General features: G+C 38.1%; 1 protein-coding gene across 4 annotated transcripts in view; it reads right to left on the reverse strand.

The window, feature by feature from the left end:
* Nucleotides 1–522: 522 nt before the first annotated feature.
* The window catches only part of PPP3CA (protein phosphatase 3 catalytic subunit alpha), a 296,940-nt gene continuing 277,101 nt past the window's right edge, over nt 523–20,361 (reverse strand). For 2 of the 4 annotated variants that reach the window (XM_019757673.3, XM_088792192.1), the window contains exons 11-14: nt 15,783–15,867; nt 8,518–8,615; nt 5,411–5,440; nt 523–2,308 (exon numbers count right to left, since the gene is read on the reverse strand). In XM_019757673.3, the coding sequence (XP_019613232.1) occupies nt 2,112–2,308; nt 5,411–5,440; nt 8,518–8,615; nt 15,783–15,867 (410 nt within the window). In that variant the 3' untranslated portion in view covers nt 523–2,111. The remainder of the gene's footprint in view (nt 2,309–5,410; nt 5,441–8,517; nt 8,616–15,782; nt 15,868–20,361) is intronic. The other 2 variants (XM_019757674.3, XM_088792193.1) reach the window with 1 other exon arrangement.

Here is a 20,361-nt window from a genome sequence, read left to right on the forward strand (position 1 = left end):
ACTTTATTACATAAAACAAAATGCACTGAAAATGAACAATGTTAGAAACAAAGCAAAATTTGTTGTATCTTAAATCTTTGGGTGATTAGATATCAGCTGAAGCGCCGGTATACAAATTTTTTATCAATACAAATGCAACTCTCTTCTGTGATGAAAATGCACTTAGTAGCTTAGTTCTTTTTGCTTTAGCAGATAGGGCATCCAATACAACTGAAACAACCTGATAACAAATTTTGTTTTGCCAATAAAAAGGAATGCTCTGGTTTCTTAACTGGCTCCCACACTTGAGGAAGCCAGAAGATGGCATTTGCTCTTTAAATATATTTCTCTTGTCTGATTTGAGACACAAAGCCACCAAGCTTCTTACAGCAGAAGTAGGCACCACACCTGAGATCACGAGGCCCTCAGAGAAGCCTGTTAAGAGTAAATCTGTGAAGCACGGTGGTGGGCCCAGCACCTACAAGACAGCAATGGTGGTTGTGCACAGAAATCCCTTCAGCAGACTCAGTGAAAGGATGAGAGTTTTTTAAGTTCATGCACATTTTATTGAGTAGTAATATAAAATGCTTTTTCTTTGTCATTGTTACAAGTGCATGCTTTGATTGCCAACATTTCAGAAGTCAAATTACAAAGGCAAGGCTTTAGGCTGTAGTGAATTACTTGGGCACTTATACAATTGTTAAAAAATATGAATGGACTTTTGTTGTTGTTTTCAGAATGAACCAGTTGTAACCCGTAACTGATATACAAAGGGAAAAAAGTGAAAAAAGTACGCATCTGTGGCACATGACAGAACAGAACAAAATAACTAACCCATTATGACATTAACAGTTACCATGCATTTAGAGTTTCACATGTAACTACAAACTTATTTAAATTTCACAAGGTTGCTAAAACATGCTAACCATCTATATGTGCACTGACAAGCTTATGTTAAAAACTTTTAAGAATACTCTCCCCTTTAGATTTTTTTCAAAGCTTTTTTGATTACAAAATTTCAAAGGCATTAAGCATTTTAGAGAATATAAAGTACGCCAGTATACATACATTTCCAGTATATGTCAGACCACTAAGCGCATTACAGTCCCATACAGGCCGATACAGCCATTTTTTTTTTCTTAAAAAACATGCATAGGCAGATTTTTTTTTTTTTACAGAATATAGATGCTTTATCACTGTACTTAATATGGTGTCTTGTTCACTGTATTTAAAAATGTACCACTCATAAATATTTAATTCAGCAAGCCACAACCAAGACTTGATTTATCAACAAAACCCCTAAATATAAACAGCAAAAAAGGATAGATGTAATTATTCCAGTTTTTTAAAACTTAAAGAAAAGAAACAGAATAATATTCATTGCTAAATTAATAAGTGTTATATTGAAAGAAGGGCATTCAAGCACACTAAAGAAACCTGAGGTAAGCATAATCTGTACAAAATTAAATTGTCCTTTTTGGCATTTTAACAAATTTGCAACATTCTTTTTTTTTTTTTTTTTATCTTTTTCTGTTTTTTTTTTTAAGACTGCCTAATTCATTTTATAGCCATTGTCTGACAAGAGTAGCAAAACATTATCAATAAATAGTCCTTATTTAGTTTGTACATCATTTTGTTAAAAATGTTTGATGTCATCCATTTTTAGTGCTGCAACTGTAAACGTACAATAGAGTAAGAAATTAGACAAAGATTTCGTGTCCAGTAACATAATAAAAGACCTTTCATTAACCTATCTAGAAGTTCCCAATGCAGTAGGAAAACATGTTCATTCCCTAACATTGCAGTGTATACTAGCATTAGCTTTCTTTTTAATTTTTTTCCTATAAGCTTTTTTAAAAGGCATACCCAAAAGAGGTGTGCAATCACCACCCTCACCAAAATATAGCTTTTTTTTTTTAATCTCTCTCCCTCTTTTTTTAATGATAGTGTAAACTGAATCCAATTCCTGGCCCCCACAGCAAATAAGCTACCTTCAGCGGCAAGAACATCCAACTGCTGATATGCAGCAATCCTCACCATGCCCTGCAGCTCCAAAAACAACAACAACAACAACAACAACAAAAACAAAAACAAAAAAACGGGAAAGAAAGGAAAGAGTGAACAAGAAGTGGTCACTGAATATTGCTGCTATTACTGCCATTGCTGTCCGTGCCGTTAGTCTCTGAGGCGAGAGCCTTGTTGATGGAGTTACGGTTGGTGTCAGAGGGCATGGCATCTCTGCGAGGTGGCATCCTCTCGTTAATTCGGTCTAAGCCCTTGGCCTCCTCGAAGCTAGTGATCTTATGTTGTGGTGAAAATCCTTTGATAGCTAAACAGAAAATCATTAAAAAAAGAAAAAATCGGGTTAGCCAGAGGAAGACAAAAGGCCCAGCTGTTGCATCAAGTGATGTTAGAGATTTTGCAGTGAGAGAGGGAATCCTTTAGTTAGAGAACAAGTGACGGGACCCGAACACAACACAACAGACTCCTTACCATACCGGAAGATAACCAAAAGGTCTGAAAATAGCCAATGTCTCTTGCCAACCAAAATGTCCTCTTCAAGTGAGTAAGATGTAAACATTTCTCTTGTCTTCATGAACGTTTAGATGAACAACATCCGAAGCGGATATGTAAAGAGGAAAGTTGCTACCAGGTACCGGTCTCTGGACCCACCACAGTGTCAACTGGCCCCATCGTTACCGGAATCCTGCATCAAACGCCCTGACTTAGACTGGAACACAGCCCTCCTTTGACCATTCCATTCTGCTAGTCATGGCAAATTCAGTACAGTCACTGAAGCAGGTATACTTAAAATTCTGGTAAAGAGCTTAGAGCAGAAGCCAAAAGGAGATCAAAGGAATTAATTTGGGGCATTTCCATGCCATCTCCGAATCCTACAAAGACTTTCTTGGCAAAGAAATCAATGATAGCATGAAAAAAAAAAAGTTATAAACTCCCACTTTCTCCACTCAACTTTGGAGGCATGTGGAGTGGGTGACAAGGTAAGAGAAACTCAGAAAAATCAAAATCAGATCACTAAGTAGAAAACTTTCCGCCCTTCAGCAGCGAACAGGCCAAACTGATGTTTATCTGGTAGCCATTCCTGCCTAAATCAAAGGAAAAGCTCTTTGTTGGTAGATTAATGCAGACCTTAGTGATACTTCAAGAATAACACGGTGAAAATGCCTTTGACGTCTTTCAGCAAAAATGAATAGGATGGGCTTTGGCCCTATTCAATGAAACCAAGGAATTCTTAAAGGGGGGGCAATGAAATTTGATTTTGTTTTTCAGTGACCCTTAATTGTGCTCCAGAGATAGATAAGGCATTTGTGCAAGAAACTTAATGACTTCTTCAGTGGGTACACCAACCAGTAAGCTGAAAATAAAGTATGTAAATGGGGAACCAATGACATCAGTTTGCTTTACTTCCTGTGAAGTGCAGGCCAGATTTTGAAGGGCCAATCACCGATGCTGAATTGGCCTGCATCTCCATGGCTCATCAAGGACAATTTCATGGTACCTTTTGTCCTCCCCCCACCTTATTTGGGAAAGAAAGGAAAGCAGTTTCAAGCTGAAACTTTGCCAGCCACTCCTACGCAAATGTGCAGTGCCTTTGATTAGTACAGATGAGATTCTTAAAAGACATAACACAGTTGCTTCTAAATCCATTAAACGATGAGAAATACTTCGTTCCCCCTCTGCATTTTAAAGGTTAGCATCATGGTGATTAGTCAATTGTGAGAGGAAGAAGATGGGGAAATGGGGAAAGACCAAGGCCCAAAGCAAAGCTTCTTAATTCTTCTCTAATTTAGTAATAAATTGCAAAATAATAGAGCTGTCTTATGAGTACCCACCCTGAAAACTAACTCAATTATTTGGAGGGACAGGACAATTGCACAAAGTGGTACTCTATTCTTTTTCTAAACTACTATGAATACAATTTCATCATAAATAATAAATATAGAAAGTTCATCATCATGATCATTTAAGAAGCGATTTTATTAATTTCAATGATAAAAGTGGAATCTCTAGGTTTTAAAAGCCAATAAGATGGGAGTGTAGAAATTCAAAATCTAGTTAGGACAATGAGTATGTTTGGAATGGGGCTCCATTTCTAATCATTTTTTGTCTATCCTGGTACAGAAGAATGTGCTCTGCTGTAGTTGCTGGTCAGACAATGGGTATTAGCAATTTACATTGGTAGTATACTTAACACAACACAGAGTCACAGAAACCACAGAAAACAGCCAAACTATCAACAAGAATGCACACTGCAGATTAGAATTTGCCAAGAGGAATAGAGAATTCCCACATAAATAGCAGTTTACTCACTGCTATTTAGGAAGCAGTTGTATTTTCTCTTACAGTGCTATCATTTCCCCTACCATATCCAAATCATATATAAATTAAAGAGTCTAAAGTGGCACTTTTTACATCGTATCAAAGGACAATATGCATACAATTTTGGGAAAAATAAAAAGTTATCTTGCAAGAACAAAATACAACTGAAGAATTTTGTTTTAAAGGGGAACTTCAAATTATTCTTTTTCAAATTTCCAGCGGGTATGGTATGTATAACATTAAAAATTAGGTTGATAAGCAGTTCTCTCGTAACTATATATTTTAAAAGCACTCAATTAAAAAGTAATTGCTAAAGGGTCAACTCTGTTTTCCTTGAGCAGAGCCAGGACAGTTGGTGATGGACATGTCGTGACTTCCCTTGCAGCACCCAGCACAGGGCCTGGCGCAAAGCAGACACTCAGCAAACATCAATCAGTTGAGTGATTACTCGATAGTCACTATTCTTGTCACCGGCCACTTCCACAGCCACTTTGCTGGTGCCCACTGTACTACAAATACCAGTAGGTTAAAATTTGATAAGAGTAGCAGAACTGTTTATCTCCTACACAGCTGTCTCATGTTGGAATATTGTTTTAGAAACATAAATTATGTTGAACTACAACAAAGCACTATTCCAATGGACATCTTTTTTCTCGCTAGAAACTTCTGAAGACTAGAATTCATAAAGCTATTTTTATTCTCTCCTTTTCAGTGCTGACTGAAGTGATTTGAGGGAGGGACATGGTTCAGCTCAAAGAATATTGTTTTATGCGTTATTTGTCAAAACAGCTGCCATAACCCCCACCCCACATTGGTCAAGATATATAATCCTTTTGTTTTCTGTGACTATCCTAGGTTCTTCGTATACAAAGTCAAACATAGCTTTAAGGAAAAAAAGAAAACAAAAAACAAACAAACCATAAAAGGACATTTTCCCCTTTAAAGCAAGAACATTTTGGTTAATACTGAGCCACAACTGTTAGCCCAACACCCACACACTCTGTACAAGCTACAGCAAAAAGAAAATGAATACACCCAGCAGAGCCCTTGTCTGTTGCAGGTACAACAGAAAGGGGACTGGCCAATTTACCTTCATCAGCCTCAATAGCCTCAACAGTAGCTGAAGAGAAGAAAGGGGGTGCAAAATGAATGAGAAAAATGAGCAGAGGATTTTTAACTCTAAGAACAAATTAGTGACGACCAAGGGAGCTAAGAGAATTCATGTTCCTGTAAGTGCTGGATTCTGGCACAGACAACAAAATAGAAATGCCAAAAAGAATGAAAAACACAACAAAATGATAAGTTTAATTTATGAGATGAATACAGCTCTCTGAGTGAATTGCTTTGGTTTTTGCTCACTTAAATAAGTGACAAAATGATTAACCCTTTAGAAAAACATTGAGGAAAGTTTTCTTTTACTTAGATTGAATCGATGAGTGGGTGAGGGACGAGGTCAATCTAAAATGTGCATTTGATTCACACAAATTTCAATAAAACCACGACTATGCTTGGTGATTTACAGTTTTAAAATGCCAGACAAAATGGGAGAACTTGAAGCAATGTCATAGAGTCAGTGGGGTAATTCACACTATTTAATATTAAATAGCCCGATTTCCTACTGCTATGGAAAAGCAGAAGGCGTAAATTTAGAGGAAGAATAAAATCAATGTGTCTGAGTTGATAATGCAAGTGATTCTTTAAAGACAAATGCTGAGCATGATTAGAGGGGTGAGGAAGAAAGAGAAAATGATCTAGTCTGGACTTCTTTTGCCAAGCAATCCAATTTAAAATCAGTTTTTCTTATTGGAATATCATTTTTGGGAACAAAACTATTGAAATGTTACAATCAAGTGGTAACATGCCAATAGCAGCAATAATTCTATCAGCATTTTAAAGAAAAATCTGCTTAAGTACTGAAACATTAGCATATTTCAGAGGCAAAACTTTAAAAGCCCATTGCTTTAGCAGCAATTTTTATAATAAGGTTAGAGTTTATATTTCCACTGTACAGGTATATGAGTCTTGCTATGTTATTAAGGCTAGTTGCTATTTCCCTAGTTAAGTGAAAAAATGCAAAACTTCTCTGTAACTCCAAAATGTTTATTATTAAAATCCTACCCTTTGACTTTAATTTGCATATTTCTTATAATTTAAGGTTATAAATCTGGGGCAACTGCCAAATGTGCACTACAACTTACTTACAGTACCTGCTAAATTCCTCATGATAAGAAAGTGGGATGATTACCACCATGGAGAAGAAATAGTAAAGCTTTAACTAGTTTCTCCTTTTTGACAAGGAGGGGCGTCAGGCCATGGATTTTGAAATTGTATTAATGTATGTGGTTTAAAACATATACTGTTTTCAAATTCTCAGGACTAATAAGGTTCCAACTTATTTCTGTTATGTGTGTGTGTGTGTGTGTGCGCGAGTTCAACACAGAATAACACAAACTATGGATTTCAAATAAAGTAACAGAAAAGGAAACTGAATAACCTACGTTAAAATACCAGTGAAAATCTGGAAACAAAACAAAGAATTGTAATAACTTAAATAACTTAAATTTAAAAGTAAAGCAAAATATATGGAACCACACCAGCACCAATATATTAGAAATATGTACTACCCATTATTAAATGTATCCTTCTAAAGCAAATGTGGCCATAGTTTCTGATAATACACTTGTAGTACCTTAAAATGTGCTTATCAAAAACTCTGCAGATGTCAATTAGGTAGCTGTGCATTTGGTGCATATCAATGATCCATTTATGCTAATTTTTTAGATGACATGTTTACTTTGGTGGAAAAAATTCTGGGTTTTTTAAAAAAGCTATTAAAATAACTTTTAGCTATAGGGGGAATTTATTACAATACTATGTATTTTCCTACCTTCATTTAGAAAATGTTCTCCTTTTGTGGAAACTCAAAAATACTGATTTTGGAATAAATTCAAATGAACATAAAAAAAATTCAAGTGATGCTGCTAGGATGTGATCATTGAGCAGTATCGTATTCATGAACTTGAACAGTGCTTTATGTAAAAGAGATATGTCTAAATAATGTAATCATAAACTGGGGAGCTGGGGAGCATGCTGGGGAGCATGCTGGGGAGCATAAGAACACCTGGATCTTCTAGATTGAGGGACAGAGATAGAAAAAAAAAAAAGAACACAAAAAAGATTCAGGGAAAAGATATATAGGAAAATAAGCAAGAGGCTAAGATTGTTTTGAAAATGTTATAGTGTATTTTTGTTTTTATTTTATTTCTGTTAAAGTGTACTCTAACAGCAACATTTCCACAGCGTATTGTTAAAACTGGACTCTAATGATAGTATTAGTTAAAATAGATAACGAAAGTAACAAAAGTGAAACAGTGTATATAGTAGCACATTATCTAATAAGGTAGCCACTAGCCACATGTGGGTATTTAAATCAAATTAATGAAAATTAGATAAAATAAAACACTGAGTTTTTCAATTGTACTAGCCATATTTCAAGTGCTCAGTAGCTACATACTGCCAGTGGCTTCTGTACAGACATACAAATTTCCATCATCACAAAAAGTTCTATTGGACAGCACTCGTCCAAGAAAGCTACATCTTTTAATACAAAATCTCTCTTTTAAAGGAAATGTTTTCATTCTTTCCAAAAATAAAATGTGGTTCTACTCAGTCTCTTATGTTTTGGGTGTATAAATCAGAGAAAAGACATACAGGACTCTCAATTTCTATTCAAGTAAAGAATGAAATCATCCTTTTTAGAACCCTTTTCCATTTTCCACTAAAATCTAGACTTATGGGTGTGTGTGTGTGTGTGGTGTGTGTGTGTTTATCCATCATATAGACAATCAGAGCATTTAGTAAAACATAACTAAAATTCTGTTTTTAGCAACTGATTGAATCAAAGTGGTCAAACCTGTTTGTGCATGTAGGTGACCTAAATGAGTTGTCCTATGGAGAGGCCTGGAGTGGTCAACATGTAAATGAAGAAGTGCAGGGTGGGGAAAGACTATTCCAGTGAATGAGGGAGCTATTGTGTGGGACATGACTGGTCAAGCTGATGTGGGGTTTCCATCCTTCTTTGAGCCTAGAAGAATTTAAGACTAAGACCGATCTGAGATGCATGAATAACTCAGGGCTCTAACAACACAGCTGATTGAGTTGCTCTGGGCATACAGTCACACCAATGGGCCTGCTTACCGCTTTGCAGCGTTTGCTTCCCTCCAGAAAGCACTCCGCTGGGGAGCATGCCGGTGGGGGTCAGGCCTTTCAGCGTCAGCACACTCTCACTCTCTTCTCTGCAAAGGCACAATGATAGTAGGGGGAGGACATTAGCTTTTCTTTTCTTTTAAGGAAAAGAAAAGACTGGAAAGAAAAACAATGCATGTAACAACTCACATTTACATCTTGGCTCTGTGGATTTTTTTTCTTTCTTAAAACGTACTATATTTTCTTACATTCATCTAGATGTAATGTTATGTGAATGACATGACTAGGATACAGTTTACCTTTATGCAACTGTGATGGTTCAGTCTCTTCTGAGTATTAAAGACACAGAAAGTCATTCTGATTTAGTAACCAGGCACTACAATACAAAGTGTTTGCTGGGCATCCTCGTGGCACCACACATATTTTCAAAATGAACCAAGGGGAGTGAAGATGCAAGCTTTCCCACCAAGGCTCAGCAAAAAGAAATGAAGCTGATTTGACTTGGGAGAGAAAACCAGAGAGTATATGGGAGGATAAAAAAAAAAAAAAAATCCATCTATGGATTAGGAAACCAAAAGTTACATTTGGGGGGCTGTTAAGGAATTTTGACATTACATGATAAACATGCAAAATAATGACACCAGCCAATAACGCAACTGGTAAAATTCCCCAGCTTTTCTTTTTCACAGCCTGTTTCCCCACTGCTTCACCAATATAAAATCATTTTATTATGATGAATGTTTTACAATCAATTTTGTGTTCATCATTATTTCAATTATATTTATTAATCGTAGCACTTAATCATAATGCTTAAAGAACCATGAAATAGTAATAACCTCATATCTGTAATCCTACGTAACCAAAAAAATATTTACATTTTTATAAATCCAATGTTTATAATATGTGCAACTACCTATCCACATTTTTACGTCATCTAACATGACCCACACAGAATTCTTAAACTCCCCCCAAACTTGCTACACTTCCATAATCTTTCTTCAACTCCCATCTTTTAGTTATGCTTAAAAGACTCCTCTTAAACTCCTTCCATCCTCTCTCATGCCGTATGTCCTCAATCAGCAAATCTGCGGGCTCTACCCTCGACATGTTTCCTGTATCTTAACATTTCTCACAATACTACTCCCTCATCTCTTTTTACCCCAGTTTCACGGAGATATAATTAACATGCCATGCAATTCGCTCATTTAAAGTGTACAACTCAATCAATGGTTTTAATATATTCACCCAGTTGTGAAATCATCACCAGTCATTTTTAGAATATTTTTGTCACTCCAAAATGAAACCCTTTGTCCTTTAGAGGTCATTCTCCATTTCTTTCAGCCCTGTATAACCACTAAGCTACTTTGTACAGGTTTGCTTCTCTGAATTTCATATAAAGGGAATCATACAAACCGTGCCTTTTATGACTGACTTCTTTCACTTACCACCACCAGCATCTCTTACCTGGCTTGGTTAACTAGTCTCTCTGCTCCATTCTTGCCATGCTCTTACACCTCTCCCTCCCCACCTCCCCCATAACTATTCTCAGTGTAGCAGTCAGGCTGAACCTTTTAATACCTATGCAGTTCCTGTCACTTTTCTATTAAAAGTCTCCGATGGCTTCTCCTCTCAGTAAGAGTGAAAGGCAAAATCTTTACCTTTGACAAGAGCTTTAAAACACTAGCCCCTGACCCACACACTTCCATCCTCACCCATCTCTCAGACCAGCATCTCCTACCAGCGTCCACTTACCTTTGTGTTTCTCAAATACACCTGGCCGCCCCTCATCACCCCACACCCACCTCTCTGTACTTGTTTAGTCACACTCTTCCGTGGACATCAGCCTGGCTCACTGTCTCCCTGCCTTCAACTCAGCTCATCCTTCCAGTGAGGACTTCCTTGAGAACGCTATTTAAAATCACAGGCTCCTCCATGCCCCCTGTCTCCCCTTGCCTATTTTATTTTTTAACTAAAGCACTTATCACCCCTGAAAAACTATAGAGGTCATTTGTTTCCTTTTGGGGGCTTCACTACACCCTTGCTAGAGAAGCTGCAGGTGAGCAGGGGCTTCTGTTTGCTTTGCTCACTGCTGCGTCACAATGCCTAGACCAGAACAGCCCCTGGTACACAGCCGACATTGAAAAAACATTTCCTAAACGCGTGAGTCAAAAGAAAACAGAATGGAGAATGGCAGTATTAATGCATATTTTATAGTTCTGTATTCTTCACTGCAGAGTTTACTTAAAATACTAGATTTGAGATGGTGAATTAATCACTGTTTACTTTCCTGCAGGTATTTCAACCTTTTCAGGCTTCTGCTGTCAAACCATAAAAAAGAAATGTTCTGAATGCCAATATATTGATTTGGAAAAATGAAGTGAACTTTTTTTTCTTTGAACTCATATTCAAAACCAGGTTTCTTTGTCCCCTTTTCCCTTTTTCACTCAGCTATATTTCTTCTCTTCCTATGTTCTTATTTATTTATTTTTTTATTTAAGTATAGCTGACATACAATGTTATATGAGTTTCAGGTGTACAACATAGTAAGTCAACATTTGTATACCTTGCAAAATGATAACCTGGACAAATCTAGTAATTATCTGTAAAAAGTTGTTACAATTTTATTGACTATATTCCTTATGCTATGCATTACTTTCTCACGGCGTACTTATTTCATAACTTGAAGTTTGTTCCTCTCGTCCCCGTTCACCTACTTCACCTACATTCTGACAGCCACTCTGAGTCACAAAACACCCATGCTCTCAAAGGTTCCTAGCAGATTCCCCATTTTCAATTCCAACCATCTCTGCTGAGTTTTCACTCAAACAAACATCTCTGCCATATTTCCCACTGATGACCAGGCCCTCCTTCTTGAAAGACTCTGTGTCCTGGATTGTACCCCGAGTGCTTCTCCTCCTCAGTCCCTTGGCTGATCGTTTTCTCTATGTCCAGACCTGTGCTTTCTAATATGGGTGCCCCCAGCTGTAGGTGTCTCTTAACCTATTGAAACATAACTTGAGATGTGCTGTAACTGTAACAGTCACACTGGATTTCAAAGAACACGGAAATAAGTATGTAAATATGTCTTTAATGAGTCTTATATTGACTATATGTTGAAGCAATAAAATTTTGAATGTGTTAAATAGAATACATTATTAAAATTAATTTCACCTGTTTCTTCCTTTTTTTTTTTTTTAAAATGGCTCCTAGAAAACTTAAGAATTACAGATGTGGCTCATATTACATTTCTATTGGGAAGCACTGCTCTGCAAGACGCTTTTTCTCCCTTCACTCTCTCCGGCTTATGCAGCTTCTGTTTTGTGTTCACTCCCATGTCTGCATTTCTAACGCTCGCCTCTCTCTGAGGCGCCAAGGCAGAATGTCTAACCGCCTCCACATGAATGTTCCACCAGCATCGCAGAGGAAAATGTGCCATATTCATCCTACCATAGTCCTCCCAATAAAACACTTCCTGTTTCTTAGATAACAATACTAACATCTTCTTAATTGTGGAATATTCTTACACTATTCCTCTCTCTCTCATCACCTCCTGCATAGGTCAGGGTTCTTGTATTCTGGCTAATTTTAACAGTATAGAGGTGTATTAAAGAGTATAAGAGAGCTCACGGATCCAGAGAGCCAGACTATGAGGTTGGTATAAAAGTAATTGTGGGGACTGGCCCGGTAGTTCGGGCGGTTGGAGCTCCGTGCTCCTGGCTCAGGGGGCTGCCAGTTCGATTCCCACGTGTGGCTCTCAACCACAGGGTTGCCAGTTCGGTTCCTAGAGTCCCGCAAGGGACGGTGGGCCGCGCCCCCTGCAACTAAGATTGAACACGGCACCTTGAGCTGAGCTGCCGTGGAGCTCCCGGATGGCTCAGTTGGTTGGAGCACATCCTCTCAACCACAAGGTTGCCCGTTCAATTCCTCGACTCCCGCAAGGGATGGTGGGCTGTGCCCCCTGCAAGTGGCAGTGGCGGATGGACCTGGAGCTGAGCTGCACACTCTACAACTAAGACTGAAAGGACAACAACTTGAAGTTGAATGGCACCCTCCATGGCTAAGATTGAGGGGACAACAACTTGACTTGGGGAAGGGTCCTGGAAGTACACACTGTTCCCCAGTGGAGTCCTGTTCCCCTTCCCGAAGAAAATGTAATTGCGGTTTAAAAGGTTAAAAATAATTGCAAAAAACGCAATTACTTTTGCACCAACCTAACAGAACGTTCTGCCTCCAGAAAAACTTTGGAAAATGCTGCCACCGCAATTTAGAACCAACACCCAAAGCCCATACTGATGCTGTGTGGTTAGCCCCCAAAAATGCAGAGAAAGAAGCTCGTCTACTGCTGGCTCCTCAGATTCCACACGTAACAGAGAAATCGCCTTCCGCACCTGCTGCTTCCTCACAACGTTCACCTCAAAACAGAAGTCTTACGTGCGTCCATGTGATTGGTGGACGCCTACACTTTACCTGCAAAGGCCGCTTTGTGCCACCATCCACATTCATACACGGTAGCTTAAAACCGCCAGCTTCACAAATTCCTTAATTTTGCCCCTTTCTTTGTATCTTTCCTCCCACAGCCTAGTTTAGCTTGGATCATGTCAATAGCTTCCTAACTGTTCTTCCGGACACCAATACGTCATCTTGCTATCCAATCTTCACACTGTCATTAACAAGGAGTATCTAACCCTGGGTTAGAGTGTGCCTCTCATCCCAGGAAAACCATTCCGGTTCCTCATTCCCTACGCACAAAAAATGAAATGCTTTCGTATGCAAGGCCATCAAGGATCTGGACTCAAATACATTTTCAGCCTCTTTTACACTGGATTCCTCACTCACCTTCATGTCTGAACTATCCAGCTCTTTTAAATACTTGGAATTCATTGACTACATAGTTCACTTTCAAATCAGATGCTCATTAGTGAGTTTGGACCAGTGACAGGCTCTCTGTTTCAGTTTCCTTACTGAGGTCAACCTGACCTTGCAAGTTCGTTGTGTGGATTCCTGTCAAGTGCATACACCATGGGGTATGGCATCTGGTACTTAACCAGCACCCCATAAAACGCTGCTCTTAGGACTGTGTGACTGTGTTCTTGACGATTTCTCAGCTTCTAGGAATGCCATCACTGTAATTCTCCACCCAGTGGAATCCAGCGGATCCTTCAAAACCTCCTGCAATGTCAGCCTCTGCCTCAGTGAGCGTTCCTTTCAGGAAATACAAGGGCTCCTCGCTGTCCTCTTCCACAGCAGAGCCTACCTGCATATATCTACCACATATTTCACTGAATGATAATAGTTTCCATGTCTGGCATTCCAATTTAGTGCTCATTTTGTCTAACTCAGTATATGGTACACAGTTAATGCTCAATATTAACTTACAAGCTTAACTTACTTTTCTCTGGATGTGAATCCCTGTTGTTCTGCAAATTTTCTGAGACACTTTTATTATAGAAAAGCAATCAAATATACCTTGTTTTTATTTTCTATCAGCATGTGCAATCTTAGTAAAGTCACTGATCACCACTGGGTTCAAATAGACCATTTTTCAGCTGGGAATAATTACATCTGATGTACCAACAGGCAGGGGACCAGAGAGACTTTCTAGTTAAAGACCTACTGATGATTTATAGCATTGCTCCTACCACCTTCATGTGGTTTGAAGACTAACAAAGACAGAAACAATTTTTTATATTAAGAAAGGCTTCTACTTTATCCCTAAATGTACTTTCACACGGAAATTCTGGGGCTGTCTTTACTTCTCCTTATAGAGATTTCAGATAGGAAAAGGAGTTATTTATTGATAAATCTGAGGCACCATAAATAAGTGTTTGTGCAGAGGTATAAACTGAGCTTGATCTTTCTATAGTACTTTGCCCCACAGTACATCTAGCCACACAGGCATCCATGCTGGTCCTCAAATCTGCTGACCTAGTTTCTAGCTAAGGATCTTTGCATTTGTCTTTCTGGGCTTTGAACACTCTTAGGCCATCTCTCCATGAAGGTCATCTCCACACTTGTACAAATGCCATTAATCAGAAAGTTCTTTGTTGTCCACATACTGAAAAAAAGGGCCTCATCTCCCACCTGCTATACCTTTATATTGCTTTCTTTTCCTTCATGGTACAGAACTGATAACCTAAGTTTTATTCTATTTATTACTGAATGAAGGAATGAGTGCTAAAAGTTCAGTTAGAGCAAAGGCTGCCTCATTCATTAGGCTGTAGGGAGCAACGCTGCTCTATGTTCAGCTGTAACATGACTTTTCAAGAGTTGACTGGTTACCACAGAGCTATTATTGACTTTGATTGGTGTCTTGGAGAAAGAACGGTAATACTTTTCATTTTCCTTATGGCTCCCTGCTTGTGGCATCAAGTTATTTGGTTACATTTTAGTGACTCTACCAGGAGTAGGGTAGAAATAGCAAGAGGAGAAATTGAAACAGCCAGTGTAGCTACTCTATGAGCAAGAGTTGAGGCAAAAATTTGGCAAAAATTAGGTTATGAAATTATATGAAATATGTAGATGGACTATTTCCCAAGATTTTCCTATTTATTCTTTTTAATGTGTAATTATGAATTGACTACATATACTCCTTACATATAAACATACATATTTTAAACTAATTTTTGGAAGAGAAATATAGTTACTTTGCATTACCCAAGATTAAATTATTAAATTTAAGTAAAGAAAAGTATAGTTAATTCTCTTCAAGAAAATTCCTGTTTTCTAAATCCAGGCTTAATAATAACATAATTCATGGCCTATTTAAAACATAACTTCTATATGGGAATTAAAACATTGAATAACTATTTTGTTTCTCTCAGTGATTTATTAGAATACTATAGATTCACATGAACAAGCTTTATGGTTGATGTTCATTTCCCAGAAATCTATGAAATGCACATAATAAACTCATCTTTTACCACAGAGCCAGAATGAAAAAAAAAAAAAAAAGGTTGTAATAGCTTTCCTATTTCACATGTTCAACCTATTGTGAAATAAATGTTTTAAAGTCCAGCAGCAAACAGAAGGATAAAATGTGAAACAGTTTGGAGGCTTTCTCTACAGAAATAATTCAGTATATTTCATTTTGACTGAAACAGTGAGGAACTGACAACTGCATTTAAAAGAAAAAAAATGACGGTAAAGCAAATGTCTTCTAGTAAAATACTTAAGTCATCAGATTAAAGTATTAACGTATTAATTAAATGACACACATAATCAAATTCAAAACAGAAACAGAGGAAAGATGATCCCACCTGAGAACCGAGAACACTCTGGCCATTTTGCCTATGGCTCGGATCTTGTTCCTTATCACCTCCTTCCGGGCTGCAGCTGTGGCTCCTATATTGTAAAACAGAGAGTTGACTAGTCAGTGACTTTATATACAACTAATTCGTTTACAAGTTTTCATGTATAATAGACTGTAGGAAGCAAAACCAGTGTTCCCCCACCCCCACCAAGAGGATTTACCTATAAATCAATTTGAAAACCTATGCATCTGGCCATTAATATTTAGATGTGATTCTTGACAGGTCCCAGAAATGCCAAAGAGTAACTTTTGGGATTTCCAAGGGTAGGTAGGTAAAGAGTTAACTGAAAAATCCCTGAGCAGACAGGGCAGGTTCCTACCCTTCTCTTCTAGTTGAGTTCCCTTCTCTTCTGTTTATATAAAGAGAACGTGCATTGGCAGGAAAAATAAAGTGAGTCACCAGGATCTTCTACTCATTTCCCGTCTCCATGCTGGGAAGAGGACTTTAGGAAATGATTTTTCAAAAGTTTTCCCTCAAAGTGATCAAACCAGGGAGTCTCAAATCACTATGCTCCCTGGAACATTGTCTATACTATTTAATGGCCATAAAACATTTGTTTTAGCACCTGATACTTTTTCATCTTTTGGTTGGTTTGCAGGTTCTAGAGGAAAAAGCAGTAAACTACTAAATTGAATTTAGTGAGAGATGGTGATACATGGTTTGTAGTTTAGTAGTTATATAAGGAAGTTACATATTTTATTATTACATTTTCCAAATTAAAAAAAAAAATCAATCTATGTAGGTGATGGTCACTATAAACAGTTTCTTTCGAAGGTATGTTTGGAAAAGTGTGAATCACAGAAACACACCTTTCTTCGTAAGATTTTTATAATCCAAGGTAACAGGAATAAATTGTGGTTTTTACACATTATATGGGATTTTGTAGAAAGTGTTAACACAAGCAGATTGTCTTTCTAATTCTACTGCCACTGATAGAAATAAACCAAAATATTATTTTCAGATATCAGAAATGTTCTTAATTCAAATAAACAGTTTAAGTCACAAAATTTGTTCAAAGACTGTATGTAGTCTCTAGATGGTAACTGGTATAAGTTTTTGTCTTTTAATCCATGATAATAACAAGCTTTCTGACCTTTTTGGAAGGAAAGAGTCTCCTGTTTCTCCTAGAGGGCTTCTAAGAATGTGACTTGGAATCTTTTTCATTGTTTGACTGGGTTAAACAATTAATCACCACCCTAACATTTCTACAAGAAAGAAAACTCACGCCAGCACTCTCATACCATTTTGAAATGGCTGGAGGACAGGCCACTGCTTTTTTCTCCACCCCAAAGAAGTCAAAACATAAAGGGCCGCTTTCTTCTCCTGAGTGCATTAATTTGTCAGAGGCTATACTAATGCACACCCACTTCACATGCCTGTGGGTATTCCCCAGAAGGTGTGCACCAGTGAGCTGGCTTCCTCTCACCTTCTCTGTGACAGGAATGCCCTCAAACAACCCATATTTTGCCCATTTCTTTCTCTCTTGTGGCAATCACACCACGGCAGTTATCTCCCAACACATCTGATCAGCAGGACTTATTATTATCATTGCCCGCTATTCTGCCTGCAAATGAGTAGAGTTATGTTTAAATCTATACGGGAGAAAGCCATTCTCCAATCCAGTCTTTCTGATGACCAAGTGGAACCAAGGATTTTTATTCACTATTGGTTCCTAGAATTATACTCTACTGGCTGGAACACTGGAGGGGAAAATGGGGGTGGGTCTAGGATCCTTGCCTCAAACTTTATTCTGAGGTTTTAGAAATATTATCTATGTTTTGTAATTAAGATTCTTTATACAATAAATCCTGTCCTGAGACCATCTAAAAGTTTGACATTTCTGTGCTTGGATTTTAGATAATTTATGATGAGAGATTACTAAAAGACATTTGTTAGGGGGAAAATAAAACTGGAATGGAAATTAGTCTCCTTATAGTGGTTTTCCTATATATATATATATATATATATATATATATATATATATATATATATATATATATTTCCAGTTATTCAGTTAAATGTTGCTTTTAGTCTAACATTGTGTTATTAGTATTCTATGTTTAATATTCCCCAGTGTGACCGACCCACTCCACTCAAGTCATGATGTGCTAAGTGAGGGAAAAGATTCTGACCCTCTATAGCAAACAGTATGGTCAGATTGTAAAATCCATCTAATAGACACAAAGAATGGAAAGTGTAGGAGAGCTCCAAAAATCCTGACTATATTTAGAAGTTCAACAAAAAAAATAGGAAGAAGGAGTAGTTAAATGTCTAGAAATAAATTGTATATATTTAAGAGAAATGAGAAGGGGGAAATATAAAATACAATGAAAAATACATAAAAAGGATAATCTCCGTGAAAACTTTCAATAAAGGACTTGTAAAAACCACAACCAGAACAAAAAAAGGCAAGACACTATGTTGGAAGGGGAAAGAAATAAATTATGTAGAGCTGTCCTTCCAAGCTCAGTATTAGCTGATGTTCAGAAAATGCTCAAATAATGATTAAATTTTAAATGTAAAATGGACATTTTGATAGTCAGAGCTAGTTTATCATATCTTACTTTTTTCAGACCAAATGACTTACTGGAGTGTGTATAACAGATATTCTACTTCATGTATTCATAGCTGTACTCCCAACAATGGTGATTCACTGCATATTATAGTACTGTTCTTAATGAGGAAATGCTGTCTCTTAAAATTTCTCAATATTCCATGTAAGTAAGAGGTTTTACTACTATTTTTATAAAATTGGAATATACTCACTCAAAAAGTCAAATAACATAATCATAAACTGTAGGAAGAGACATTAAAAACTAATGTCTCAAAGTTTTATCCTGGTAAGTACCTTCAATATTTTCCAAATAATCAAAATCGAAATTAAACTAATACTACACACTTATAACCTGACAAAAATTTAAAATATTCAAATAAAACGTCTGAATTACTATGTAATTGAACTTAAAGGAGCTGAACAACAGCAGGATAGAGTTAAGTTCAAATATAAAGGTTCTTGTATATTTCATATTTGCTCTTTTTGGTTTTGTTGTTTTCCAAAGATCATTAAAACTCTTTTTTGAATACTTATGTTCCATTGCAAGTCCTCACAGTCCATAAATCAATAGAAAGATCAAGGGAAAATGTATGTTTTTCAGAATTTTACTAGCTGCAGTATGCAAATATAATGTCATATTCAACACTCTTGGTACTGGCTCTGTTTAAGTTGTGGAAATGTATCACAGTAGCTCAGATTAAAATTCAAGATATTAAATAATGAAGGCAGAAGATCTGGTCAAAGTGGCAGGGTAGGTAAATGCTGTGCTTACCTCTTCTGAGGACCATATCAAAATTACAACTAAACTACAGAACAACCATCATTGAGAATCATCTGAAGTCTAGCTGAATAGAAGTCCTATACCTAAGAACATAAAAAAGAAGCCACCTCAAGACTGGCACAAAGGGTGGAGATAAAGAAAAGGCTGCTCCCACACCTGGTGTGACCATTAAAAATCAGGAGGGATAGCTCAGCTGTGGAGGTCCCCTCCGGAAAAGTGAGGGGTCCCAGCCCCACACCAGGCTCCCCAGCCCGGGGTCCCAGTGCCGGGGAGAGAAGTCCCCATAAATTCTGGCTGTGAAAAGCAGCAGAGATTGTAGCTCAGTGAGATGAGGGCAGCTGCAGTCCCAGCCACTCCTCTTAAAGGGCCTGCATCTGGATTTACTCGCTGATGGATTCACTTGCTCTGAGCTCCAGCGCTGGGGCAGCAGATCAAAAGGTGCCAGGACACACAGGGGGAAGAACCGAGTTTCTGGCTTCAGGATGAGGGATAGAAGGGCAGCTTTCTCCCAGACAGAGGAGTTGGTGGAAGCCATTTTTTCTTTGTTGAGACCTCCCTCCTTATGCAGACACAGGCGGCCACCATATCTGAGTCTCCATCAACCTGGCTAACTGTTTCCCTAAGACCCAGCTCAACCCAACTTTCAGGCCCACCCAAATCACTTTCAGTGGCTTTTCCATACAAACATCCTGCCTTGGCTCATGCTGCAGACTTTCCCAGAATTTTTCAAAGGTACACAAAACCAAAACAAGCAGCACCTGCCTTCATCAGGTCCCACACCTCTGGCTGAGCATCCCTAAGCCTGGCACTAGCAACAGCTAGGCTCAGTTCATGGCTTGGCCTCTCAAGGCACCTCCAAACCTAGCATGGGCATTGGACATCTATGGAATGCTTTGTGGCTCATGCCAGGTGGCTCCTGATAGGGCACAAGCTGCGGCTAACTTTGGTCTGTGGTGGGGCCCTTCCCAGGAGGTGCTGGGGCTGGCATACCCAGTGGCCAGCTTCAGACGCATCCAGAGGATCACGCAGCTATCTACAGACATGACACACCGATAGGGCATTCTGGGCAGGTACCAGAACCCTGCCAAAGCAAATCCTGCTTTGGAGGGTCAGCCCCAGCACCACAGCTCCACCACTGTAGTCATGGCCAGTCCTCACAACCAGGCAGCCGATGTATCCATTTCTCCCAT

The sequence above is a fragment of the Rhinolophus sinicus genome, chromosome 1, assembly GCF_057876585.1.
Source record: "Rhinolophus sinicus isolate RSI-liver-muscle chromosome 1, RSI-T2T, whole genome shotgun sequence".
In the NCBI taxonomy this organism is placed as follows: Eukaryota; Metazoa; Chordata; class Mammalia; order Chiroptera; family Rhinolophidae; genus Rhinolophus; species Rhinolophus sinicus.